Genomic DNA, 25,995 nt, shown 5'->3' with positions numbered 1-25,995 from the left:
CAGCCTTGGGACACAGAGATTAAGTGTCTCCCTCCAGAGCAAAAGGTAGTCCTGTTTATGGCCCGTTTTATAAGAGATTCAAGTCTCCTAGGTTAAGGCTCCTTTCATATAATGCAGCCCAGTATACATGGAAGCTATATGCATCCATACATGAACCCCATGAGACAGTGATACGGGGAAACTGATACAAATATGTTGATGCTCATGCTGTTTGCTGTAGCATGAGTAATAAAGGCCTTTTATCTCTGACCCAGATGTCCTGTGTCTTTTAACAGTATCCATGAAACTGGCAGGCAAACTTGTTAGCTTGCAAGTGCAGCAAAATCTGAGACCCTTCGTAGTGCTTGAAAATGAACAACCAAAAAAATGTTTTAGTAATGAGATGTTTACCATGAGTAACTGAATTAAATATTTAATTGAAATTAAATCTTCTGGTTTGTGAAATTGTTGAAAGTCATGAAAAGGTTGTTCACAGAGCCTTGAACCTAAACACTAGTTTTAAAGAATAGCAAGCAATGCCATTTGCATAGTTTGATGCACAAAATGGTCTTTTGGGGCAAGAGTTTAGAAGTGACAGTATTGTAAGCAGAGCTGCTGAACAAAAACTTTAAAATGATACAGTGCCAACAGTAATAGCAATCAAAGTGTTGGCATCTATACGAATTGAACAACTGGGCATATTTGCTTACCTCTATTTTATCTCTATTTTAACTTTGAACAGTTCAGCAAAAGTGACTGAAAGATTGCACCCAGACACTTTCTTGAGTGGTTTGATAATGTCTGCTGCCCTTTGGCATATTTGACTTCTTTGAATCTAAATATAGGTATTGTAAATAAACAAATTATTGATGTTTCTGTATGTGCTTTCCCACAGGTGCTGATAAACAATGCCCAAACTCACGGAGATACAAGAACTTTGGAACTTAATCAGAAATTATCCTCACAATAACATGCATTATTTTATACTTAGCAAGCAAAGAAAAAGCTTTCAGAAAAAGTAAAACAATAATCAGAACCTTTCCCTAAAGCAACATTTTTTAAAACTGTAGTTAGAATCATGCATTCCTTTTTAAGTCTTTAGGTATAAAAAAAAGTCATAAACTAGGGATGTAATTTTCCACTAGCTCCTAATCTGCCTTTAATCTGAAAAACATCTTTGATTTTGGGAAATCCATAATGAAAAGAAAACCATGATTTCCTTAGTCATTCAAATAATTTAAGTCACTGAAGTTACAGGTTATTTGTATTATTTTCTCATCTTACATGGTACATGATAGGATATGTTTTTGTAATCCCTTACAATAAAGCCTTAATAGCCATATTTCTAAACAATATGCAAAAGCATATTAGCACAATGCAGAATTTCATTTATTAAAAAACAAATTGAAAGATTTAACTTAATTCCTTCTGTGAATTCTAGAGTTCAGCAGACCAACTCATCACAAAATCCCAATAATCTTACAAGCTATTTTACTAGTAGCTCAATCTCAGTTTCTGTTGAAAAAGTATAATATAAATGTTGGTGAGTGTCAAGACTGCTGATGGATATGTTTATATAATTTAAAACACTCAAGCGTATGGCTGCATTTTAAAAATTAATGGAGAGTAATGCTGACAGTATTTAATTGATCATGCAGTTACTTCAATTATGTTGAAAACTTGAACTTCCTGGGAAAAAAAGGAAAAAACAAGCGTCTTATTTCTTTATAGTATCAATATCAAATATCAGATATAAATTCTAAATTTCAAATTTTAAAACTTGAAAGTACGATAGCTATTTTATTTTTTCAAAAATCCCTTTATATATCTGAAGAAAACTATGTTGCTGACTTTGGATCTGTGGTTTAAAAAGACATTTTCAGGCATTTACATATAATTTATTGAATGAAAATGTGGTTGTGTAATATATGCCTGTAGTTTTTTCTAAACAAGTAGCTCCATCATGTTGCTTTGTGAGATTATACAAATTGATAATATTCTGTAATTAGATTGTAGTTCAGAGGTTAATCTGTTGAACTAACTACAGTTTGGTGAATCCCCAAATTTGACTGAATTTTGTTCACACCTATGCAATCAAAATCTTTAAGGAGGAGACCTAGGACTCTGCACTTTAAAGGTAGCCTGAGAAACTCTAATGTTCATTTAGGTTTTTGAGCCACTGAATTAATCCAATGATGATTCTTTACTTTCTTTAGCAAGATCAAACACTTGCCATTCACTGCCCATATCTTCCTTATACTCACAACCGTGAAACTGAATCAGTGCTTTTAATAATGACAGATTTATCTGGAGATATATTGCAAGAGGTTGCCTGTGCAGTGCTGGTGCCTGTGCCCTCCTGCTTCCTCAGGAAAGCACTTCAGCCTTTGCCTCCAGAATAAGCTGGCTCCCTCTGCTTAAAGGCTTAGGATTCAGTTTATGTTCTCCATCTGCCTTCTGGGGTGTCATTTGCTTCACAGGGGTACTTTGACTCACACTATGGACTTGGTTAGCCTTTGTTCAGGCCTGAAATCAAGGGGTAGACTTGACTCTCTTGCTTCCAGGGACTTCATACCTAGTGTTCTAGAAGGGAAGATTGGAAAACACCTTAGTTAATACCAGCTCAGGTAATTCTTTTTTGCATGATGTAGACACATTCTCTCTTTTGTTTGCTACATTCTCTTTAAATTGCTGCCCAGTTACTGTGAGCTCCACTCCTAACCATGTAATTTTTACAGAGCTTACTTCATGTCCTATCTGTGCTAAGTGTTAAAAATATTGTCATTTTATTCTAATTAGTAAAGGAGAGTGGTGCTAATGGCATGCTTAAAACAAACACAATGCTAATGGAATCAATGCTATGAAAATCTAAGAACTTTAAAAATGACCACAATTTTCCTTTAGATTTTATACTAAGTTTGAGAAATTACATGCAAACTTGTTTCTGGAGGTACCAACATTTAGCATTCCTATTAAGTATTTTATTATTTTCGAGAATTAGATTTTATTTTCTGCTTTTTTATCCACCATTTAGCTATTGATTATTTTGATGTTTATAGGTTAATTTGGTATCTGATTATCACTTCCTGTGGGAGAAATACATCTCATAAGTAAACTTTTAGGACAATCTCTTTGTTTGGGATCACTTGTCCTATATCTTGAAGATCCTTGCAGTAATTTCTGGTCAGGAGAAGAAAACCTTAGTTTGAAATGCTATGCTCTTTTTTCATTTTACAAATTGAGTTGACAAACTTCTTTTAATTACTAGGAATAGAATTGGATAGAAGAAATACTCAGATTGTGTAAGGAGGGAATTCAAAGATGTGTTTCAAAACAGTACGAAACATTAGTTAGATAAATATTTTTGCTATGTAATACTTGCACATGAAAGCACGTGCCATAGAAAGTTTGATTTCTGCTTTGTGGAAATTTGATGGGAACATAAAACAATTTTATATCTGAGTCAGTATTAACTTGCAGAGCCATTTCAGTTTTTGCTCACTAGAAAATATGGGAACTTTGTTTTAGCAAAATTGACCCCTTTTTCTTGGTGTTTCCTTTCTCCCACTTTAGCTGATGTTGGATAGAATACTGCTCAGATTCTTGTGCTGTTTGTAACAAAGCACACTCAGCTGCTGCTTACAAACTGACCTTTAGTTTTCAGTGAGATTTTTTTGTTTTGTTTTGCTTTTTCTTTTGTGGGAAGATACTTGTATCACATACAAATATAGTAATCTCCATTGTTAAGATCACTCATGGTGTCTAGCTGTCCCTGTGCTATCTAATAATGGGTTTCCTTTCTTTGGCTGATTAGAATAGGAACTTTAGAATACTATTTTGAATTCTAATGTACATAAACAACTACCCTATACAATTGTAATTTTTTTTATAAATGCTAAAGTATCTTTAGATCACAAACTATTTTGAAGTAAGAAATTTATGGACAAAAACAAAACAAAAACAAAACAAAAAAAAAAGAAATTTATGGAAAGTTATCTCTTTAACAAAAAGCCCTAATAAACATTTAAAATATTTTTTTCTTGTATTTTGCACTTAGATTGTAAATGCTTGTTTTGAAGGGAAATGATGTCGGGGAGGGGGGATGGGTAATTAAAATTGTAGTCACTGAAAATAGGGTTGTGTTCCATATTATATCACTGAACCATTGAAATAATTTGCATGTCTTGGTCTCTCCTGAGTTTGAAATAGTGAAAAGGTTCATTTGAGCTTCATGCTTTACCTGTATAGGATGCCTATTATTTAAAATAATTTAAATTATTAATTTTTCTACAGAGAAGATGGGTAATGAAAAAAATGCTTACCTTGCTATTTCCACTTATGGCAGGAAGAATAATGGCTGTCAAAGGTGTCCATGCCCTAATTCCCAGAACTTGTGAATACTGGCACAAGAAACTATGCAGAAGTGATTGAGAGTTTGGACTTTGAGATGGGATATAATCCTGGAATATCCAGGTGGGCCCTTCCTAATCACAAACATGATTAGCCTTAAAAAATGAAGAGCCTTTCCGAGAGAGGAGTGAAGCTGAAGCAGGTTAGAGAGATTTACCTTTGTTGGCTCTGAGGATGGAGAAAGGGGCTATGAGGCATGTCACGGGGCAGCCTCTGGAAAGTAGAAAAAGGAAATTCTCCCGGTGAAGTTCCCAGAAAGAAATGCAGCCCTCCTATCCCTTGATTGTAGCCCGGTGAGGCCCCTGTTGGACTTCAGATATACAGAACTATAAAATAATAAATTCATGTTGTTTTTAAGTCACTGAATTTGTGGTCATTTGTTCCAGCAGTAGTGAGAAATTAGTACATTGTTCATTGTGTGTATTGTTAAAATGAATTCCTTTGAATTTGAATTTCACAAGATCACTGAAATTGGGACTCATCTAAATTATTGTCCAAAAAGGGCCATTGGATAAACATGATGAATTAGTAAAATAGTCAATATGAAAATATAAATATCCAAAGAATTTCATTCTTAAGAATATGTGGCTGTTTATGTGTAACAGAGTCTGAACTATTCCTACCCAACATGTTCCTTACAGCACTGTATCACCAGCATAGTTGATTAAGCGCTTCACTCTAATTCTTTTTAAAAGAAATTGCATTAAAATACATTCTCAGAGCCTAAGTGGTGTGTTTCAAGCTGGATTTCAATACTGAATGGATATGTCACTGTAAAACCTTATCTGTTGGCCTTTAGTATTTATGTGAATTTGTAAAATTAGGTTCTTGAACTCGATTTCTAATGACGGTCTGTTGTTCTAAGATCACCAAAATTTTCAGAAATGCGCTGAAGCAAAATTCTGAAATAAACCGCTTGTGAAGCAGCAAGTTTCCACTGAGCAGCCACCCTCCCAACCCCTCTTACAAACCTTCTCAGAGTAGGACCTCTTTCCAAAGCAACCTCTACTATAGAAGGGAAGGTAATCAGTCCTAGGCACTAGGACCTGGAGAAAGTAAGTAGCCCTACACTGGGACAATATTTTAATAAAAGCCAGAAGTTATGAGTTGTTAAATATATAATTACATGTGCCTGCTCCATGCCAGATAGGTTACACTTCATACAGAAAGACCACTCACATGAAATAAAACAGCATGTTTTTACTGCCTGACTTCCAAGTGGCTTAAATAACTTGAGTTTCTAAAATCCTACTTTTAATACCCTGTTCTCCTCCCTTTGATCATGCAAAATCCAGTCTTTTAATCTATGGAAAAACAATGCAGTTTTATAGCAGGTGATGAAAGGGTTTTGGGTTTTTTGAAATACTGGTGTAAAAGTTCTGTCCCATTGTAATAGAATAAGAAAGGGAAAATAGAGGTGGTTTGGGTGTGTCAATTCTGAGGCCTTTTGACTGCAGAAAATTTTTTTTGTCACCCTTTGGTCTATGATTCTGGGGAGAACTCCATGATGATTAAAACTGGCTAGGGGGGCATGAAGTGGCTCAAGCTGAAGCCCCAACAGGATGCTGGTGCCGGGGTGGCAACAGAGCAGCCTTTGAGCTGTCTGGACTCTGGAATGCTGCATGAGGATGGGTCAGAGAAATGCCTAGCCGGCCTGGAGGACACCAGTTTTCAAAGATTAGTCAGGTAATCCCCTATATTCTTGAGTCTGACCTTATTTAAGAAGTAGCTTTCCAGGCAGGAACAGAGATGGGATCCGTGTGGGTGAAATCCCAGCCATGCAGACCCAGAAGGGTCTGGTTTGGGTTGTCCAGGTTTCCAGTGGTTTGAGGCCTCCAGAGTCTTACCCCATCTGGGAAGGCTTCTGCATTACCACAAAGGCACTGTGCTGGTGTTGCATCTTCTAGAGACACTGGGCACTCCTGTGCTACTCCCCCAATTCCCTGAAGAAATGACCGAAACTCTACAGCCACATGGCAGCAGTAAAAATAAAGTCCAGCGAGAAGGAAGTGTAACAGGCCTGTGGATACTGATGGAGATGGTCAACAATGGCCTCTACACCACTGCAGTAATTCCGATGACTCTGGGACCTCATCATTGGTGGGCACTAGGGAGCTAAACTAAATAAATGGCATTGGTTCTTTCTCGAGGGAGAAGATGGATAAAAAGCTGGCTCCTAGGTTTTAACTGGGAAAGATGGAGGGTGGGTGGAGCAGGTTTGTACGGTTCAAACGCGGTTGAAGCAAGAAAGAGATACGTAGGGCTGTAGACCTTTAGACATTTCGAAATTAGTCTGGAAAGAAGGCAAGAGTTGTGGAAAAAAACAACTATAGGTTTCTTTCTTTGCAGACCAAGTTATGTGTGCAAAGCTACAGTGTGCAAAGCTACAGTGCTAATTTGTGTTTGAGACATATAAGTGTCTCTGCTTGAGAAAAGCCAGATGGAGCAGAAGCTTCTTCATGTCGAAAGATGATGATTAGGCTGGGAAAAAAGCACAAGCTGAGAAGGCAAATTTATATTGTCAAAGCAGCTTTTGTAAGGAAGCAAATATATTTCTGAATTGCCTGAGGCCAACCCTCTACTGCCTCAGAAAAAGTACTATGGGTATGGTTGGAAGACTTTTTCAAGAACTATGCTCAAAATAACGATTAACTCAACAAGACTCAGGTTTACAGTAAGAAGTGGTGAATAGTTTATGAAATGCCAAGCTTGTAGGGGCCACAAAAGCTTAAAATTTTCCTGGCAACAATCTGGCTGTCTGGGAGGGTTCAGTGTCCTCTCAGTGTCTGAGAAGATTCATTTATTTTATGCTATGGAAGGGCAGTCAGGAAAGTGTTTGTAACTGTTCTCACCTGGGTTGTGTGAACCACCCAACCTCAGAGCTTACCTTGTGGGACAGAGTCCTCTTTAGCAAGCAGAGATCTAGCCGTAGATCTTAAAGCTCTACCAGAAGTTGATTGATGACACCATCTGCAGCAGGAACTCCCAGGGGATACTCAGAACCCCAAACGATGAGACGCCCCCTCCTGGTCATTGCTGGTTCCACACACTCATTAGGGCTTCTGTTTCTTCAGTGTTAGATGGCCTTGGGTTCTGTTTTTCACCATAGTCTTCCCAACTCTCACCACCACCCCACCCAACCCTGGTCTCTTCCTTCGTTACCCATAACTCCAATGACCATTTCTATGCTATCACCCCATTTCCTATTTTCATGTGCCAGGTTGTTTTTCAGCAACCCCTGGACACCTCCACTTGGACCTCCCATAGATAACTCAAAATCAATTACCTTAAAACTAAGCTTGTCTCTTCTGTGTCATCTCTCCCTCCTCCCAAATTTCCTTCTCCTACGCTGTTTGTGGTGTATTCACACTACAGCCAGAGATTTCTCTAAAATACAATCTGATAATGCCACTCTCCTATTTAAAATCCCGTAAAGTGGGGCCTGAAGATAAAGCTTAAGTACCTCAACATGAATTCCAAGGCCTTCTGTAGTCAGACACCCTACTCCCCATAACTTCTGCAACGTTCTCCCTCACTACTCCCTACCGGCTCCCAGTTGCCCTCCCTTGCCTCTCTCACCACACGCACATCAGGCTTAGCCTGTACTATCGTGCAGCTCCTGACATGTTCCTGTCTCGTGGCCTCCAAGCTTTGTTCAGGCTGCTCCATCAGCATGGCCCACCCCCGCCCCAATCAAGCCCCTCTCCCTTGGCTAATGTCTACCCATATTTTAGAGGTCTTAATTTAGATGCCCCTTCTTCTGGAAGACCCTCTCCTGAGTCCCCATTTTTTACTAAATATGTCTTCCAGGTGCTGTCTTGGAAGCACCTTGCCATTAATTAAACCTATTGTTTAATTAGGCACATTTTTGCCATTAATTAAACCTATTGTTCCTTTCTGCTTCCATTTTCCTTGTGTCCTGTGCCCCTGCAGTGGCTGTGGGCATTCATTGATCCAGTTAAAGACACTGAGTTAGAGATATATTTGGGTTAGAGGATGTATTTATGTCATTCACAGTCAGTTTGTACTGAACTTAATTGAGAGTTTAATTGTTGAGCATTTCCACCAGAATATAAATTCTCTAAGGACAGAGTCCATGATTAGTTTGTCCAATATTGTATCTCTAGTGCTCCGTATATGAATGAGTGGAGGCTAGAAAGATATATAAAAAAATAGTACATTGCAAAAGTCTGGATGACCTTCACGAGGTAAAAACACCTCTCTCTCTGTGTCTCTGTCTATGTCTCTGTCTGTCACATAGATCAAGTTATTCCCCTCCACTTCTTGATGTTCTTAGATACTACTTGATCCTACTGGGGATGGCCCCAGTAGAAGTGAGCAGATGTTTCATAAGTTTCTGTAGAAGAGGGGAGAGCTGCAGGTGTCTATGGCAGTGCTATTTCTTTGACTTTGGGACTTAACTGCGCTCCAGGCTAGTGGGCGGCTATCCACCTTACTTTGGGACTGAGAATGAACTTACTTGTGTGACATAAGGTGAGGGATTTGTCTTTCATCTTCAAATGGGAAAGCAAAGTATGCCTAATATTCCCATGTATTCATAACTGTAAATAGTTTTGTGATTTTTCCAACTAAGATCAGATTTTGATAAGGGGAAGGAAATCACAGAAAATGCTGGGTGGCAATAGGACTCTGGGAGTATCCAAACCTGCTTAGATGGTGTTTTTACCTAAATGAGGAATATCTGAGAAATTGTCACATCTGCCTCAAGTGTACAGGTGGGTCTGGACTGCAAATTCTATAATGTTCCAATAGCCTCTGAACTTGTGTGGAGAAGTCTGACATTTCTAAAGAATTAAGTATCTCTGATATAAAATAAGGTGTCATGTACATCAAACTGCTCTCAGGTGGATTGTTCACCTTCTTTTCTCTTTGGATCCATGGCATAATAAATCAAAAGGAGGGAGGCCCAGTATCTACTGGTCCCCTGAGTAGAGGTGAATTTACTGTGAAATGATGGCTGTTGGGATCCAGGCTCCCTTATTTACTTGCGTCCTAGCGATGTATTTATAAGGTCATTGCAAATGTGCAGAAGACATTTCAATTATAATATTAACTAAGCCTATAATTCCTTTCCACTTCTATTTTCCTTGTGTTCGGTGCCCCTGCAGTGGCTATGGACATTTATGGATCCAGTTAAAGAGAAGTTGAGTTAGAGATATATTTGGGTTAGAGGATGTATCTATGTCATTCACAGTCAGCATCTGTACTAATTTAAGTTGCTGCTCTTTTGAGGTAACAATGGTTTCCAGGACTATTTCTACGAATGACCATGTCAATTCCTTAGGACAAGACACCACCACCAAGTCAAAATGGTAACTAAGGGTTCCTTTAATAGTTGGGGGGGGGGTCCAATTTACCAAACTTCTTTAATATACCTAACCTATTTTACTCATTTATGTGTGTTATGTAGCTTGCTCTTTTTTTGTAGGCAAATAAAAATGTAAAAAGACATGTTATGTAAAGAAATTTCTTAATATTTTCATTAATAAGTTAATGAAGACATAAAGCTTCTTTGGTTTATTTGGGTTTTCTAGTATGTGCATCTCTTTAAAAGCCTGGTAAGAAATAAAGGGACAGAAACAGTAAACATCCCAGAGACATTAAATTCTTCCCAGTTTTTCTCAACACTTTACAATTTCTTTACTGCTTTGATTGGTGAAAATGATGACTGGAAAGTTTCATATGTCCTGGAGTTCCACTATCTTACGCTGTAATTTCTTTATGTTTTTCTGTACTTTATGTTTCTCTAAATCCATCTTTGTTTTCTGTATTTGTTGGAGGGAGTTGAGGGAGTCATGAACCGATTTGAATCCTGAAAGAGATTATGAGAAGGTATACGTAAACAATGTATCCAAATATATATTTTAAAAAAGTTGCTAATGAGCAATCCTGCCATATTTGATCATCATTTAATTCAAAGCATTTTAAATTCTCTTAAGATTGGTCTAAAAATGTAGAATAATATATTTCTTGTATGTTATAAAGATGCATTATTAGCAGTAATGTTTCAACTTAATGTGGCTTCACTGTGAGAATTAATTCTTCTCCTTCCCCCAAATATATTGCATAACAAAATAATTCTGTATTTCAAGGGAAAAATATTTTCCTCTTTATATTTTGATACATTTGCTGAAGTAACTGCCCAGCTAAAGTCACCTTTCTTTATCTGTACTTTGACAAAAGGTTTTGGGGATTTCTCTCTCTCTCTCTCTCTCCCCCTCCTTCTCTTCTTTAAATATTTTTATTACCAACTTGAAGGTTAACATCACAGATGAGACTTTAAATCTTCTCTGGAAGTGACCTGTGTGGGGGAGACTAAAGAGTAGCCACTCTCTGCTCCTCACTTCCCAGCACTTCACATCTCTTGCATCATCTAGTCACACAGGACTGCAGACCGACCAGGCCTCAAGCTTCTTAAGAAAGCTATTTCCTATTCAGAGGGGCCTTTCACAAGTCATTTCTCAGCACATTTATTATTATTTTTAAAAGATTTATTTTTATTTATGCATACAAGAACTGGGGCGTAAGCCAGAGGTGCAGGGGGTGAGAGGATTCACCAGAGACAGAGTGTGGAGCAGAACAGGTGGATCTACTGAAATACACTCTGAGGGGAGCAGCCCGTGAGACAGGAGAGGTCTGCTGCGCCATGTGGGTCAGTTCCCTGGCCAGGAATCGAACTCATGCCATAGTGGCTGGCGACAGCTTGATAGTGCTGAGCTGAGACTTTAGCCCCTTGTGCCACCAGGGAGGTCCCTCAGCACATTTTTTATTAAAGGCATTAAAGAAAGAACACACCATTAGTTTGGAGTCCTGTTTCTTAAACTCCCACTTTACAAAATGCAGAAACATGTAGATTGCAAATTTCTCTTTCCATCATCTTGGGTTTGTACTATTGGAATGAAAAAAATTAAATCTCCAATACTTAATTAGAAAGAAGAGAATTACATTTGGAACACTATTCTTGAGCAGATAACTTGTTATTTTGATTTGAAGTTGAGGGGTGGAGTGGTGCCAGTCAGCTTTCCAGGCAGCAAACTTTACTTATGTGCAAGGACCATCTGACACAGAGAGACCAATGGCTTCTCAAGGCCAAAATTTGGAAGATTCTCATGATTTTTTTCTGAGGTCTAGAGGACAGAAAATGAATTGGGATTTTCTCTACTAAAGGAACCTCTGATTCCTGGGGAATTCTTTCAGAGTTATCACTTGGGGCAGATGGCTGCTCCCCAGCACCTAACCCACATCCTTTCCTTTGACAAATTAGATGAGCCTTTCAAATTAATCCTCTTTGATGTTAGCTCAGCTTGACACTGCTGCCATTAGCCTCCTTAAGAAGAAAAGGAGTCATTATAACAAACTCTATTAATTCATCTCTCCTTCTCATTTCTAAAGGTCAGGTATCCAGTCTGACATCTGTCCAGGCTCATTATCTGAAGTTCAGTGAGAGGGGCATTTGATTTGGGCACCTAATTTCATGATCTACCCATAAGTTAGGTCTTGGTGATCTCCAAGAAGATTCCAAGTTAAGGATTCTAGGACCTTAGAGAGTAAAAAATGTCTCACAGCAAAGGCAGACTGACACTGCCGAGTGGGAATGTGAAGCCTGATCTTATTTCCCTACCTCTTGGTGGTATGCTGGCATTCTATGGGATATTTAGAAAAGTCAGGCTAAATACTGAAGGACATCACTGATGACAAGATTGATCCCTGCCAGTAGCTCCAAGAAGAAAACTCTGAGGAATTGAATAGACAAAGATAAGGACAATTATTTAGAAACAAAATTTCTGCTCACCGGATTGATATTCATTCTGCATTTTCTCTAATTCACCCCAGATGAGTTTTTCCAGTTGATTCATCTTTTTGGACAGTTTATTTTCTATGTTCTTTGCTTTATTTAGTTCTGCTTCCTGTTTCTGTATATTTATAAAATTCTCTAATTTGCTTGAAAGCTTCTGTAATTTTTCTTCCATTTTATTTTCAGACTTTTCCTATAAAAGATAGTGTGTAGTAAAACTCTGCAGAAGAAAAAAACTATGTGGACTTTTATTTCAGCCTAGAGAGATTTTTTTTTTAACAAATTACCTCTTCAATGTTAAGACATTAAACAAGTAAATTCAAACAGTTGTCTTGTATCTAAATCTGTATTCACAGGTGTAAGAATTCCCCACTTTGCTTGGCCTTGTTCATTTGTTTCTAGAATTCTTTATGTTAAGGGAGCAAAGAAAAGAAGGGCTGTGATCTTGCTGCAATGCCTTGAAGTTTTGGTTTTGGTCTAGTGCTTAAACAAGTGTAGCCAGAGGTGTTTTAAAGAACTCTTGACCTGGGCTCCTTAGACATGTTCCTGGGTGTTAAGTGATCTTATTCCCTCGAGCCTCATCGCTCAATGTGTGTAGACTTCAGTTGGAATAATGATTCTCCACCTCTGCTGTCTAGAATTACCTGGACTATCCTCCACACTCAGAGATCCTGAGAAGATTGGTCTAGGATGGAGGACAGGAATGATCTAGTTACAACCTCTCAAGGTGATTCTAAGGTGCACTGGCACCGAAGGTGCAATGGCTGCCTGAGGCTTCCCAGCACCTTGTAATTCTCCCCAGGGGATTTGGTGCAGGATCTGGGTGAGATTGGCACGGTCCCTTTGGTCCTGCTTGCTCTGGCCCTGCCTGCTTCAGGAAAGACTCTAGTCTCTCTGTCCCTTGTGGTGGGAGACTTTTGCCTACAAGTGACCCAGTGTTCATCTCAGGCTCCTTCTACCTGGTGGAAGAGTCAGCCTGAATCTAGCAAAGAGCTAGTAGGTCCTCTGGGCTATAGATCTGACCACACACAATTCGATAGCTTTATCAGTGATAAAGTTGTGTGCTCGTGTTCAGCTCTAGGACTCCTCTGGTAGGGAGGGGGGAGGGATATATTTTACTTGTCCGCCTACAGTCCCTCTACTCAAATTCCAGACACATCTTTTGAGTCCTGCAAGGCTGGCAGCTACTGATGGCTGCTGTGCTGGTTGGGCTGGGAGAAAGGAGGTCTGTGAGCAATAGACACCCATATATCTGGGTAGTCTGACTCCAAAGCTGCCGGGTTTCTCTACCAGATCTGATTTAGAAAAGAAGTTTTGAAAACCTCTGATATACTGAAGGATCTCCAGGGAGTTATATAACTTGTCTAAAGCAGAGGTTGTCAACATTATGATATCTAAGCATCACCCAGGGAGTTTGTCTGGAAGCACTGATTCCTGGGGAGGCCCCAGAGGAGCTGATGCCTCAGCTGTGGGTGGGCTCAGGAGTCTGTATTTTAAAAAAACTTCAGGTTCTGTTGGCACAGGTAGAGGACACTCTGAGAAATATGGGTTCACAGACTTGGGAGGATGGGAACCAGCAAACAGGGCCAGAAGCTAGGTCTCTGGATTTCTACTCTGCACTAAAACCAAACCAAACCAAACCACAACACAAGCGAGTTACATGGGGAAGATTAAGATGAACGTCGTCTAAGTGCCTCTGCCGAGACGTTCCCCCATCACGAGCGTCAGAGCGTGCTCAGCAGCCGTCTCCTCGGTGGGTAACGGGAGCTCCTTACCAGCTTCTCCTGAAGGAGTTTCAGACAGTGATTTATATGGTCGAGGTGGTCTTTTTCATATTTGATGAAGCGATTTTCTGTCCATTTTTGAAGGTTTTCAACTTCCTCACAGAGATTACTTGAAAGTGAATTAAATCTAAGGGGGGAAATAGGATGTTCTACTTTAATAAGTAAATTGAAATATAAAACCAAAACTTCACATTGAGAATGTCTGCAGTCCTTTCAGAGGGCGAGAATCAAAATGGCTGGCAGTTATGGGGTGTTCAGCCAGAGTTCAGCCCAGCTGCAGCCAACACCTCTGCTGCACACACAACCTAAAAAAACATAATACACACAGTGAAGAGACAGAGCCACTCAGAACTGCATGTGTTATCTATGCAGACTTCCTCTCTGTGTGTGAAGAAAGACTTAGGTAAGTCACTCAGAGTGAGGAGTATTGCTCTGTGGTAGGGGTGGGCAAACTCCTTTTGTACTCCCAGGTTGTCATCTCTGTCTCAGGTGAAATATTCAGAAAAATTCCCCATTGCCAACAATGGGTGTCTGTGAGCAGATTCTTTGGGGAGAGGCTTGCAGAGGTACTGAGTTACTCATGTGGGCACAAACAGAAATACTAGGCAGAGGTGCAGGAAGGGGCTGCTGATATGCCATAAAAGTATTAAATAACATTAAATGATTTTAAAAAATGGAAGTGGATGTATGACAGAGATTTGAAAAGTCACCGTAGAGAGGTTGAGGGTTTGAGCAGACATCTGAAATACCAGAGAAATATGGGACTGAGAAGAGGTGGAATGAATGAAGAGACTGGTTGGATAGGTGTCAATTTCAAATTTCCTCTTAAAGTAGGAGGAATATTAGATGGGCAGGAACAATGCTTGCTTTTAAAATTATTCAGGCTACAATGTGGGGATGGGTTGGAATAACATTTGCTGTAACATTTTCAGAAAAAAATTATATGCAAATAGTTTGGATATTTATGATTGGAAATGGCTAAGATGTGCTGCACATCAATAGCATGTATATGTATAGTTCTTCTATACATATAAAGTTTTTGGTATATGTGTATAAAGTGTTTGGACTAATGGTTGGCAAAGAAAAGTTATGTGCAGGCATTTTCATTTTTTAATTAGACCAGGGGTCATTTAGCAATGTTGGGGGACATTTTTGGTTGTCCCAAATAGGAGTTGCTACTGAGTAGCATGAGGAGAGTCCAGGGATCCTGCTAGATATCCTGTAACCCACAGCACAGCCCCACAATGAAGAATTCCCCAGCCAATAGTGCCAAGACTGCTAATAGTGCCAAGACTGTGAACCATAGATATAGAAAATAAAATGAAGGAATGGGAAATGCAAATTAATTTTCCAATAGCTACATTTGTTATATCAGAGTTAGATTTTGATCTCTACCTCTCTGAATAACCACAGATTACTTTGGATAGAGTCGGTGATATTTTTCACATAAAAAGCATTACTTGATTCAGGCCAGGACCATAACAAAGAAGATCTATTTGGTTGCTCTTCTTTTGCTTAATCTAATCTTGTGTCCAAACATCTGTGCTACTGACTCACGGCTATTGGCTCTCAGACAGATAAACCCCTAGCTGATAAGTGGGCAACCTCATTTTAGCCAACTGTTTCCACTGTCTGGAATACTTTTCCTTAGTATACGCAATGACTCTTGCCTCGTTTCATTCAGATTTATATTCAAACACCACCTTAGTACAGAAGCTTGCTATTTTTGACCACAAGGAAAAAAAAAGTCCTATTTTCTCCCTGATACCCCCTATTTCCCTCCCCTGTTTAATTCTTCTCCAAAATGCTTATCGCCATATGATATATACTAATGTGTATGCTGTTTTCGCCACTAGACCCTAAGCTCCATGACAGCAAGTGTTTTGCTCTGTTCCTGGCTCTGAACAATGCCTGAAATATAGAACCTGCTGAATAAATAGTTGTTGAAAACATGACTCACGCTTCCACCTTTACTAGGGTTGTTCACAAATAACAAATCATGAAATTCTCAAGTGATTCAAAGACCTAATTTTTAATTAGGTGATTCAAAGACCTAATTTTTAATTTTTATCTTCTTTTCCCTTTCTATGCTAGAAACAATATATAGTGATGGTTAAGGGGACAGAAAATCCCCACATAACTCAGAGGTAGCTTTATAATTCAGAATTCAGCCTTCATTGCTCATTTCTAACTGTGTAAATAAATGAGAGAAGTTACTTTCATCACTGATACAAAATTAACATCACTCTGAATTCAACGAATCATTAAATGTGCCCAAGAAATATCTCTGGAAGAGCGTATTGGTTAATGAAATTCTGGATTAAGATAAAGCCATAAAGGCTGAATTACTATTTACGATCCTTTTATTAGGAGGTTTTGCCTGATAGTTAACTTGCTTTTTCTTTCCTTTATCTCAGAGCACAAAAGTCAGACTTAAATTATTTATGGCTAGAGAACTCCTAGGATAATAAGATATGGGCTGTTTTTGTTTTATTTGAAATTTTTATACCAGTGGAATCAGGTTAAAATACACACCAATGGCAATTATAGGGGAGAAAGTTACAAAAGGGTAAAAGAGAATTTCTAAGTTTATACCTATGTGCCTTGCACTAATTTCTTAATGTTCTGTGATTTCTAATCAGTGACACTAATTAAAAGCAATTCCAACTCCACTTTGATAGGCAATCTTGGCTCTTGGTGATTTCTAATTGTACTTGAACTTAAATCCCAATACCTTCATACCCTCCCATCTCTTTTTTTAAAGATTTATTTTATGGGCCTCCCGGTGGTGCAGCGGGTTGAGTGCCTCACAGTGGGGCTGTCTGCAGCCTCTGCAGCATGAGTTTGATTCCCAGCTGGCCAGGGAGATAAAGAACTGGGGTACAGTCCAGAAGTGCGGGACGTGAGAGGATTCACCAGAGACTTGAGTGGGGAGCAGAACAGGCGGATCTACTGAAATACACTGCTGAGGGGAGCAGCAGGCAAGATAGGAGAGGTCTGTTGTGCCATGTGAGTTAGCTCCCTGGTTGGAGATCTAACTCATGCCTCAGCACTTGGCCATAGCTTGATACCTGATACCGCTGAGACTTAAATCCCTGCGCCACAAGGGAGGACTCTATCTTCTATTATATCCAGGGGATGTGATCTTTCCAATTTCTAAAATAATGAGTCAGAGACTTCCTAGCTGTTTAGCTTTGAAAATTATTTACCACCATAACTATGATTTTGGATATTCTAAAACACAACTTCACATGAGTGTTAAAAAATTTGCTCATTCATTAATTGGCTTCTATTTATGTCTAGATGTACTGGGTGCTGAGGATAAAAAGATGAATAAGAGAAGTCCTTGTATTGGATAGTTTGTAACTTTTTACTGTGGTAGTGTTTTCAAAGTGTGTGATGAGATTTGAGTTTATGCATTTGTTTCACTGACCAAATACTTGTTCTTTTTTATGAATCTATCAATTAAATGGTTGCAGGAGCAAGAGCTATCTAGGTAGTGACTAGTAGATGTTATCCTGCCATGCCCTTGATAAAAGACAGTTATATTTCATGATTCCCAACTTTTGCTCTAGAAGCAGTAAATTTTTGGCTTAGACCATAATTTCACTGAACATCTGACAAGACCCTTCCAGAAAGGGGAGACTCAGTGAAGATTTCGGATGACAGAACCTGTGTTTCTCTTTACAAGCTCAAGACAACATTGTAGGTTTTAAGTTCAATATAAAATATGTTTAGTTGACTATTAACCTTGAATTTTGTTAACATTTCTAAATGGGAAACTTTCTCAATTAAAATTACCTTTAATATTATTAAAATGAGTCTAATCTCTTTGTTCAGAGACAATAATTTCTTAAAGAAAAAAAAGAAAAGAACTCTGAACTCCATTCACTTTGATTTGAGAAAAGACTCTGGGGGAGAAAAAACCATGCCTGCTTACCTACTTTCTCTTTGAGGAAAAAAATACTTGCAATATATATCTCAATCAAAGGGTTAGTCTTATTAATGTGAAGGAATCCTTCAAATTGATAAGAAAATAATGAAAATCACAGTACAAAATTTGAGACACAGTAAAGATCGGCAATCTGCAGAAAAGGGAATTCAAATGGTGAATGGAATGCAAATGAAAACAAGAGATGCATGCATTTCACCCTTTAATTGGCAAATATTAGACAGAGACAGTGTTGGCAAGAATGCAGAGAATCTTAAACATTGCTGGTAGTGGTGAAAATTATTACAACATATTTAGCAAGAAATTTATGAAAATGAAGAAATACCTGAAACTCTTTACCTAGGAATCTTGCATATAGAGATAAAAGCACCTGTTTCCAGGGTCATCTAAGGATGTATACATAAAATTTTTTTGGTTTGTGGTAGCTATAACCTAATAAGAGTTTATTTATCAGACATATAAAAGGTTGATTACTGCATATCTGTAAGTTAAATTATTATACAACTATGAAAAATAATATTAGAATAATATTCATTAATCTGGAGAGACATGCAAGATGCAATATCCAAAAAATCAATTATTGAGTAATAGTGTATAGGATTTATTTTTAAAACCCGTGTTCTCTCCATCCATATAATGTAGAATATCCTTTTCCTTGTTCCATATTTATATTAACATTTATATATCATTGATGTTGCTTATATTAGGAAACTGAGATGGTGACCTCTTTTTTCATTTTTGTTTTATTTTGCCTGCTATCTTGAATGCATTCTATTTTTTCATAAAAAATCAGTGGAGAGAAATTTTATATTTAAGAGTCAAGTGTGTGATTAAATGAATCATTACAGCTCACAATTTATTTATTTATTAAATGAATCATTAGAGCTCACAATTTATTTCCTCAGGTTGTTACCTATATAATACTAGTGGGATTTTAAAGCTTCATTATTTTAAGTGAGAAAAAGACTGAAGTTTATACTTTAACAAAAGTGTCCAGATTCAGATTAACTATTAAGACGATTTGCTTCTAAGTCAATTTCCCACAGGACTGAAGATGGAAAAAAGAATCACCATCATGGTCAATGTCAACATCATTAATATCACCATCATCATCATCACCATCACAGCATCATCACTAAGCAGTTAGCCCTAGATCTCAAATATCCTCTTTCTCCCTCTTTTTTATGCTAATATATTTCCTCCTTTAAAACCAGTATTCCATTTCAGATTTTAAGTACTTTTCCTCCCCCAATGAAACCAATTCTTAAACTGTATTTCTAAAACAGTTTACTTTTATACTTCTCCTTTGGACACTTTTTCTTAATTGTTAAGTAAAGGGATTTGATCACTCACCACATGGATACTTGCTGAGCATTATCATTGTGTTAGAATTTAAGAACCTAGATATTCTTTATTAGAGTACGAAGAAACTGGGTATTTTCTGTTTATTCAAGACACCTACTTCTCTGGTCTTTAGTGATTATTATTTTCATCAACTTCTAGGACACACATCTTTCCCATCTTAACATGTCTGAAATCAGGTGCTATCCTGAAATGATGGTGGCCATGGTTTAATTAGTAGCTTCATGTCTTAGAGGTACAAAAATATAATAGTACATCTGATAGTCAATGGCATTTAGGTATAATAAAATATGGTAAAGATAGAGAAATTTGGAGAAAACAGAATTATCAGAAAACTGGATTTGACCAAGGCATTAACCCCAAGTGATACTGGACAGGGAGGAAAAAGAAGAAAGGCTGAAAAGACAGTAAGGTTGCATGATCCAAGTAACTAGAATTTTCCTTTCTTTGCTCCACACTTCCTGGGACATGTGGTTATTTAAACAAGAAAAGAATATTGATAATAAGTAGGCAGAAATATGAGTATTTGTGGAGTCTTGTTTTCTTTACTGCTTTCTTTTATTGCATAGAGGAAAAATTCAGTTTAAGATGAAATAGAGACCAGTCTTTAAAAGGGGTGTATATGAAGGAGCAAATAGAGGATCTTAGAGGAATCTTAAAAGAACAGTTTGTCAAAATTATTTGATAATCTTGTGGAATAGATGTATCTTCAATAATACTTTGTGTAGAAGTATTTTAAGGGCCTCCCCAGTGGCGCAGTGGTTGAGCGCTGGGTTGCAAAGCTGCCCGCGGCCTCTGCAGCGCCGGTTCGATCCCCGGCTGTGCGTGCAGACCTCTCCTGCTGCCCGCTGCTCCCCTCAGCAGTGTACTTGGGTCCTTCTGCCTGCTCTGTTCCCCACCCTGGCTCTGGTGAATTCTCTCACCCTCCCGAGCTTCTGACTGTACCCAGTGCTTGTATAAATAAATAAATCTTTTTTAAAAAAAAAGTATTTTAATATGCAACTGTTGATAAGATAAAATTACTGTTCTTTTACTGTTATTTTATTTAAAAGGTTAGAATGAGTATATCAATTCAATAGAGCTATTATGCAAACAAAGGGAATGACAAGATTGATACTGATATTTCTTTTATTATGAATATTATATAAGTTATGTTAGTGCAGAATTCTCTTTGCATCAGCTTGTTGCTTTATTTCTTGGCCAAGTTCATATTCCTGGGAAAAGTATTTTAATGCCAACTCTTTCATGAGGCAAAACCCTTTGAAATGCATTTAACAGAATTAAAAATCTTCCATTCACTTACTTGAATTCCAAAAGGTTTATTTCGTGGCGATAATCTCCCTGGACCATCTTTACATTTGAGGCTTGCTCAGAACTGGAAGCCTCTATCTTGCCTAAGAGCTGCATTACCTAATAAAAGTACAAAACGGAGCTTTTTGTGTGTGTATGAAGAACAACCACTAGACTTAGAACAGTAATTACTCTGTATTCCTACAGGAGCTGGGAAATTGACTTGAGCCTAAAGCATGTTTGCATTTGAAAATATTTTGTAAAGGAATGATTCAACAGCTATAGAGTGATCTTCAGGGAAAGAGTAATAGAATAATAATTAGGGCAATAGTAACAGACTTGCTGTCTATAGTATTCTTCTTAATAATAGGATACCTAATGATAAAACAAAAACTCACTACTGACATGATAAACATAGTTTATCAAAATTACCTTTGTTATATATTTATTTTCTAACTCCATGGTGAACAATGTAAGCCACAAGTAGGTTCAGAGCCTAAAACTGGCCTAAGATTAGGCCTCAGGAACTTCTAGGTTAGGATTCTGACATAAGCACAAGTGAATCCCAAGTGAAATGATGTAGGGCATGGAAGAAGAGGGAAAAACAAGTTCCGGTCCTGGAGGTTAGGATAAGGACACCTTCTCCATTGGCAGAAACATTCAGGCATTTTCTTTAATAAAAGGACTGGATTAGAAAATAGAGGCAGAATCATAACTCATAATCATACCCAAATTAATCACTGTCAAAGGGAATGGAAGTATGTGATTGGATTTGACCAAAAAGATTTCAGCTCTTGAGATAGTCAAATGGAGGCGGGTGGATAGTTAACAAAATTGGAGTTTTCTTAAAAAAAAACCACAGAGATGAATAATGGAAAGGTTTGAATAGATAACTGTTGAGTGGGTAACCAATAGCACCTGAATGGCGGTTTATAGGAGGTACACTTAAAAGCAGAACTGCTATCAATAACATGACAGGCAAATACATACCTGGCAAAAACAAAGGAAAAGAAAGCAAGGCAGAGAAATACTGTTAGAGAGACTATTGTTCAAAGCAAAATACATTAAGTGGACTTTCATAGATGATCATCTTTTTATAGATGAAAAAGTAAAATCCATAGTGAAAAATAGTTTTGAATGCTTATTTGCCTTCCATATTGAACTGTGAAGACACAACTGAGGAATTACAAAGGTAAACTAATAGAGACAATATTAGTGATTTTTAATTTCTCTTCACTCTTTCCTGGTCAAATAAGTAAAATATAAGAACATAGGAGGATATGAAAAATACTGTTTATTTAGTAGGCTTATATCGCAAACATTCTAACTTCCAAACAGCAATGTTCCTTCCCAGTGCCCACTGAGCGTTCACAACAACTAAACACATAGGAGACTATAAAGGAAACCTCAATTTATTCCAAATAGCAGGAAAAGCACAGATCATAACTTTAACCACATTGTGCTAAAACTAGAAATTAGTGTGAAAGGTATAAAGAAACAAGAACTTAACCATTTGAGTAACAAACCTTTTAAATTCTATTTTTTTTTTAAGATTTTATTTTTATTTATCTATACAAGCACTGGGCACAGTCAGAAGTGTGGGAGGGTGAGAGAACCCACCAGAGTCAGAGCGGAGAGCAGAGCAGGCAGACTGACCAAGTACACTGCTGAGGGGAGCAGCGGGTGGCAGGAGAGGTCTGCGCGCCATGTGGGACCCTCACCTGGTGGCCGGGGATAGAACCGGTGCTGCAGAGGCTGCGGGCAGCTTCACAACCCAGGGCTCAACCGCTGTGCCACTGGGGAGGCCCTAAATTCTTTTTTTAATTTCAGTGTTGGACATGAAAATTTTCACATGAAAAACAGAGGATCATAATTGGCTGTGACCACATGTCTGGACATGCTTCACACTGACTGCTCCCAGCCATGTCTGAGCAGCTATCCTTTGATGAATGACACTGGGACAAGGAACTTAAAACTTAGTTAGGATGGCACTGCTGTTTAAGATCTGCTGTCTTTTTCATAAAAATCAGGCCATATTGCTGACTCTTTGCTTTCTTCATTTCCAGATCCCTCTAGTTTTTCCCCTCAATAAATCTCTTACACATCTCTACAAGTATCAGAGAGTAAATCTACTCTCTAATCACAATTTATATAACAAAGGATAATGAGAATATTTCATATCAAGTAGACACAGCCACATCTATAATCAGAAATAAATTTGTGGAACTTAATTTTTTCACAATTATACAAGACAGTATGAAGCTATGCAGACTAACCATTTATTTCACAAAGTTATAAAAAGAATGAGAAACCAAGCAAAGGAAAGCAGGATGAAGGGGCCCTACAAGGAGCTCATACAATTCAAGAAGAAAATAATTCAATCAAGAGTGGACAGAGCTAAATAGCACTTCTCCAAAGAAGACATACAGATGGTCAATAGGCCCATGTAAAAATACTGATCATCACTTATCATTAAGGAAATGTAAATCAAAACCACATCGAGATGCCACCTCACTGCCATTAGACTGGGCCACATTGAAAGGCCAGAAGCTCATACACTGTTGGTGGGAATGTAGACTGGTCCAGCCCCTATTGAAACAGTATGAAAGCTTCTCAAAATATTAAAGATAGATCTACCATATGATGCAAAATTCCTACTCCTAGATATCTACCCACAGAATGCAAAAACACTAATTCAAAAGGATATAAGTATTCCTATGTTCATTGTAGTACCACTTACAATAATCATTATGGGAACCTAAGTACCTAAGGACAGATGAATATATTAAGAAGATATGGTATGATACACACAACATGAATGGGGCTATATAAGTTGTGCCAAACAAAATAAGTTACAAAGAGAAAGTCAAATAGTCGATGGTTCCACTCATGTGGAATACACAGAAACAAAACAAAAGGTCAGACAAAACCAATCCTAAAACAAACCTTAGAAATCTGACCATAAAATTGAGGGTACTGGAGGGAGAGGGAGCCAGGGTGGACAACAAAGTGTGTATGGGGTCAAACAAACTGGTAGAGGACTATAGGTGCCTTCGTGGTGGGTTTGGTAAAAGCCTGACATAGAGCAAGATCTTTCAAAATAACTTTTGAGCCTGCTATGCCACTTCTGGGTATTTCTCCTGTGGTCATACTTACATACACACAAAATGATGTAAGTGTAATATTAAACTCTGCAGCACTGTTTGAAAGAGCAAAATATTGAAACATCCATTGCCCAGAGGCAGACTAATGAACTACCATAGACAGAGAAAGAGTGTGCAGTTGTAGAAAAGAATGAGGAAGTTCTCTATGTAGTGCTATCCTGATACGGAGGAGCTTCAGGATATATTTGTGTAGTCAAAAAAACAAACAAGTACATGATAATTATATATATATAATTTAACTATATATGTTATATATGTATATATTATACTATCTTTGTGTAATATAAAGGGAAATACGAATATATATTTATTTGCTTGTATATGCCTAAAGGCATACTGAAAAGGATCCACAAGAGACTAATGAAAATAACAGGGGCATGAAAGAATGAGATGATTTGTGACAGAAATTGGAGTCAAAATTCTCAAGGCATACTATCTTCTGTTCCTTTGATTTTTGGACTATATGAATATGTTGCCTTGGAAGAAAATGCCAAGATGAGAGACAGACACTACAGCCCCACTTCACTTTTGAAATTAGATGCAAAATCAAATATTGTGCAATGACTGCACTGAAATGCAGAAAATGCAAGAATGTTTCTGAATTGGGAAATGTATTAACATAGCACAGGAGGAAGCCAAAGACATAAACACCCAAACCAAAAACAACCAAATGGGCACTCTTTGAGGTCTAAAAGGCATTTTATAAAATTAATGTTTAGTCCAAATAAAAAATAAGTTGGAATGGATGGAAACTTCCTTATCATGATTAAAATGCATCAAACCAATAGCCAACAGCAAAAACAAAGACATTCCCAACATAATTAAGAGCCATATAAGCTGTCCCCTGTGCCTTTTATTTAACAGAGCTCTCTTGAAGTTCTGGTTAAGGCCTTAAGAAATAGGTAATAAGGATTTAAATGAGAAAACCAGAGGTAAAATTGTCATGATTCAATTACTATGATTTCATACCTTGACAAATGAAGAGAATCAACTAATAAACTATTAGAGCTTATTTGATGGGTACATGGAGGGGTGGACAAGAGTTACCCAATGAGACTGAGATAAAACAATGTGTCCCTGTTTACATTTTGCTTGTGGCTCCCATGGACAAATAATCAAGCACCAAACTGTCATGTCCCACAATTCCCCAAGGATGTCTACTTTGTTCTGTCCAGATAACTCCCGAAGAGATGTGTTTGTTTCACAAAGTAGGGCACAGGAGAGTTTGTGTGGACTCCTTGAGTTAAACCATTGACTGGGAAGATGAGAAACTGAGAGATTGCAAGTGGAAATGAGCATGACCAACGGATGCCGGGCAATATCTTGGCATGAGTGAACTACTTTCAGTCGTTCAGGATCACTGGGTATAAAGGGAAAGTCTGGAAGCACAAGAAGTTCCCAAAGAGCTGGAGAGATAAGCAGGAGCCAGTGTAAAGATGATTTTATCCAAGCTAATAGACTTGTATATTATTTTGCAAAAGATATAACCCATTGTAGGGATATAATATGATCAACTCACATTTATGTTGGAATTTTAATAATAATAGCTTGTATGGGAAATTTCTTTGCTTATAACCCCTCGTACTACAATATTTGAGGGTAATCCAGAAAATAAGGCTATAATGGCAAGAGTTGAATCAAGCGGTATATGTTTACAGTGAGTAATTGCTGGAATATAGCTACTTGCTAGAAATCTGTGGATAGTACTGACCTGTACTCAGACTGTGTATTCATGAACTGTTATATTTAAATCCCTTTGGAGAAAAGAGTTCTTTGAACAATTACTGCTTGACAGGACATTTTGATAAGCTATAATGATCTTACTTCTGGCAGTAACACATATAAGAGTTCCTTCTATTTTCAGTTACCTTCATATCCAAGTTCTTAGAAACAGTTTCTAGGGCAGACAAGAGCTCTTGAATTGTTTTTTCAACTCGCCGATGTTCATGCCTGATGAAGTGAATGTCTCCAGAAAGCTTCACAATGCTGGAATCACATCTAGTGACAAGATGGAAACTGGTTGTGAGGCAATAGGTTCACAGTATTTTTTTAATTTTTTTTTAAATTTTTTTTAAAGATTTATTTATTTATGCATACAAGAGCTGGGGTACAGGCCAGAGATGTGGGGGGGTGAGAGGCATCACCAGAGACAGAGGAATGGGAAACAGAACAGGCAGATTGATAGAAGCACACTGTTGAGGGGAGCAGCAGCCGAGACAGGAGAGGTCTGCCTCATCA

At 37.9% G+C, this 25,995-nt stretch overlaps 2 protein-coding genes across 9 annotated transcripts in view; one reads left to right on the top strand and one right to left on the bottom strand.

Moving 5' to 3' along the window:
• Nucleotides 1-4,767, top strand: part of SKIC3 (SKI3 subunit of superkiller complex) — an 82,046-nt gene extending 77,279 nt beyond the window's left edge. For 6 of the 7 annotated variants that reach the window (XM_037530506.2, XM_054688454.1, XM_054688456.1 and 3 more), the window contains one exon: nucleotides 875-4,316. In XM_037530506.2, the coding sequence (XP_037386403.1) occupies nucleotides 875-949 (75 nt within the window). In that variant the 3' untranslated portion in view covers nucleotides 950-4,316. The other variant, XR_008549385.1, reaches the window with a different exon arrangement.
• Nucleotides 4,768-9,886: 5,119 nt separating this feature from the next.
• Nucleotides 9,887-25,995, bottom strand: part of FAM81B (family with sequence similarity 81 member B) — a 56,219-nt gene continuing 40,110 nt past the window's right edge. For both annotated transcript variants that reach the window (XM_054688465.1, XM_037529356.2), the window contains exons 6-10: nucleotides 25,626-25,755; nucleotides 20,607-20,713; nucleotides 13,981-14,116; nucleotides 12,203-12,398; nucleotides 9,887-10,222 (exon numbers count right to left, since the gene is read on the bottom strand). In XM_054688465.1, coding sequence (XP_054544440.1) covers nucleotides 10,089-10,222; nucleotides 12,203-12,398; nucleotides 13,981-14,116; nucleotides 20,607-20,713; nucleotides 25,626-25,755 — 703 coding nt within the window. In that variant the 3' untranslated portion in view covers nucleotides 9,887-10,088. The remainder of the gene's footprint in view (nucleotides 10,223-12,202; nucleotides 12,399-13,980; nucleotides 14,117-20,606; nucleotides 20,714-25,625; nucleotides 25,756-25,995) is intronic.

Source organism: Talpa occidentalis, unplaced genomic scaffold, assembly GCF_014898055.3.
Source record: "Talpa occidentalis isolate TD23 unplaced genomic scaffold, MPIMG_talOcc4v2.1 talOcc4.6, whole genome shotgun sequence".
Lineage (NCBI taxonomy): Eukaryota > Metazoa > Chordata > Mammalia > Eulipotyphla > Talpidae > Talpa > Talpa occidentalis.
This window is presented reverse-complemented; position numbering and strand designations above follow the sequence as displayed.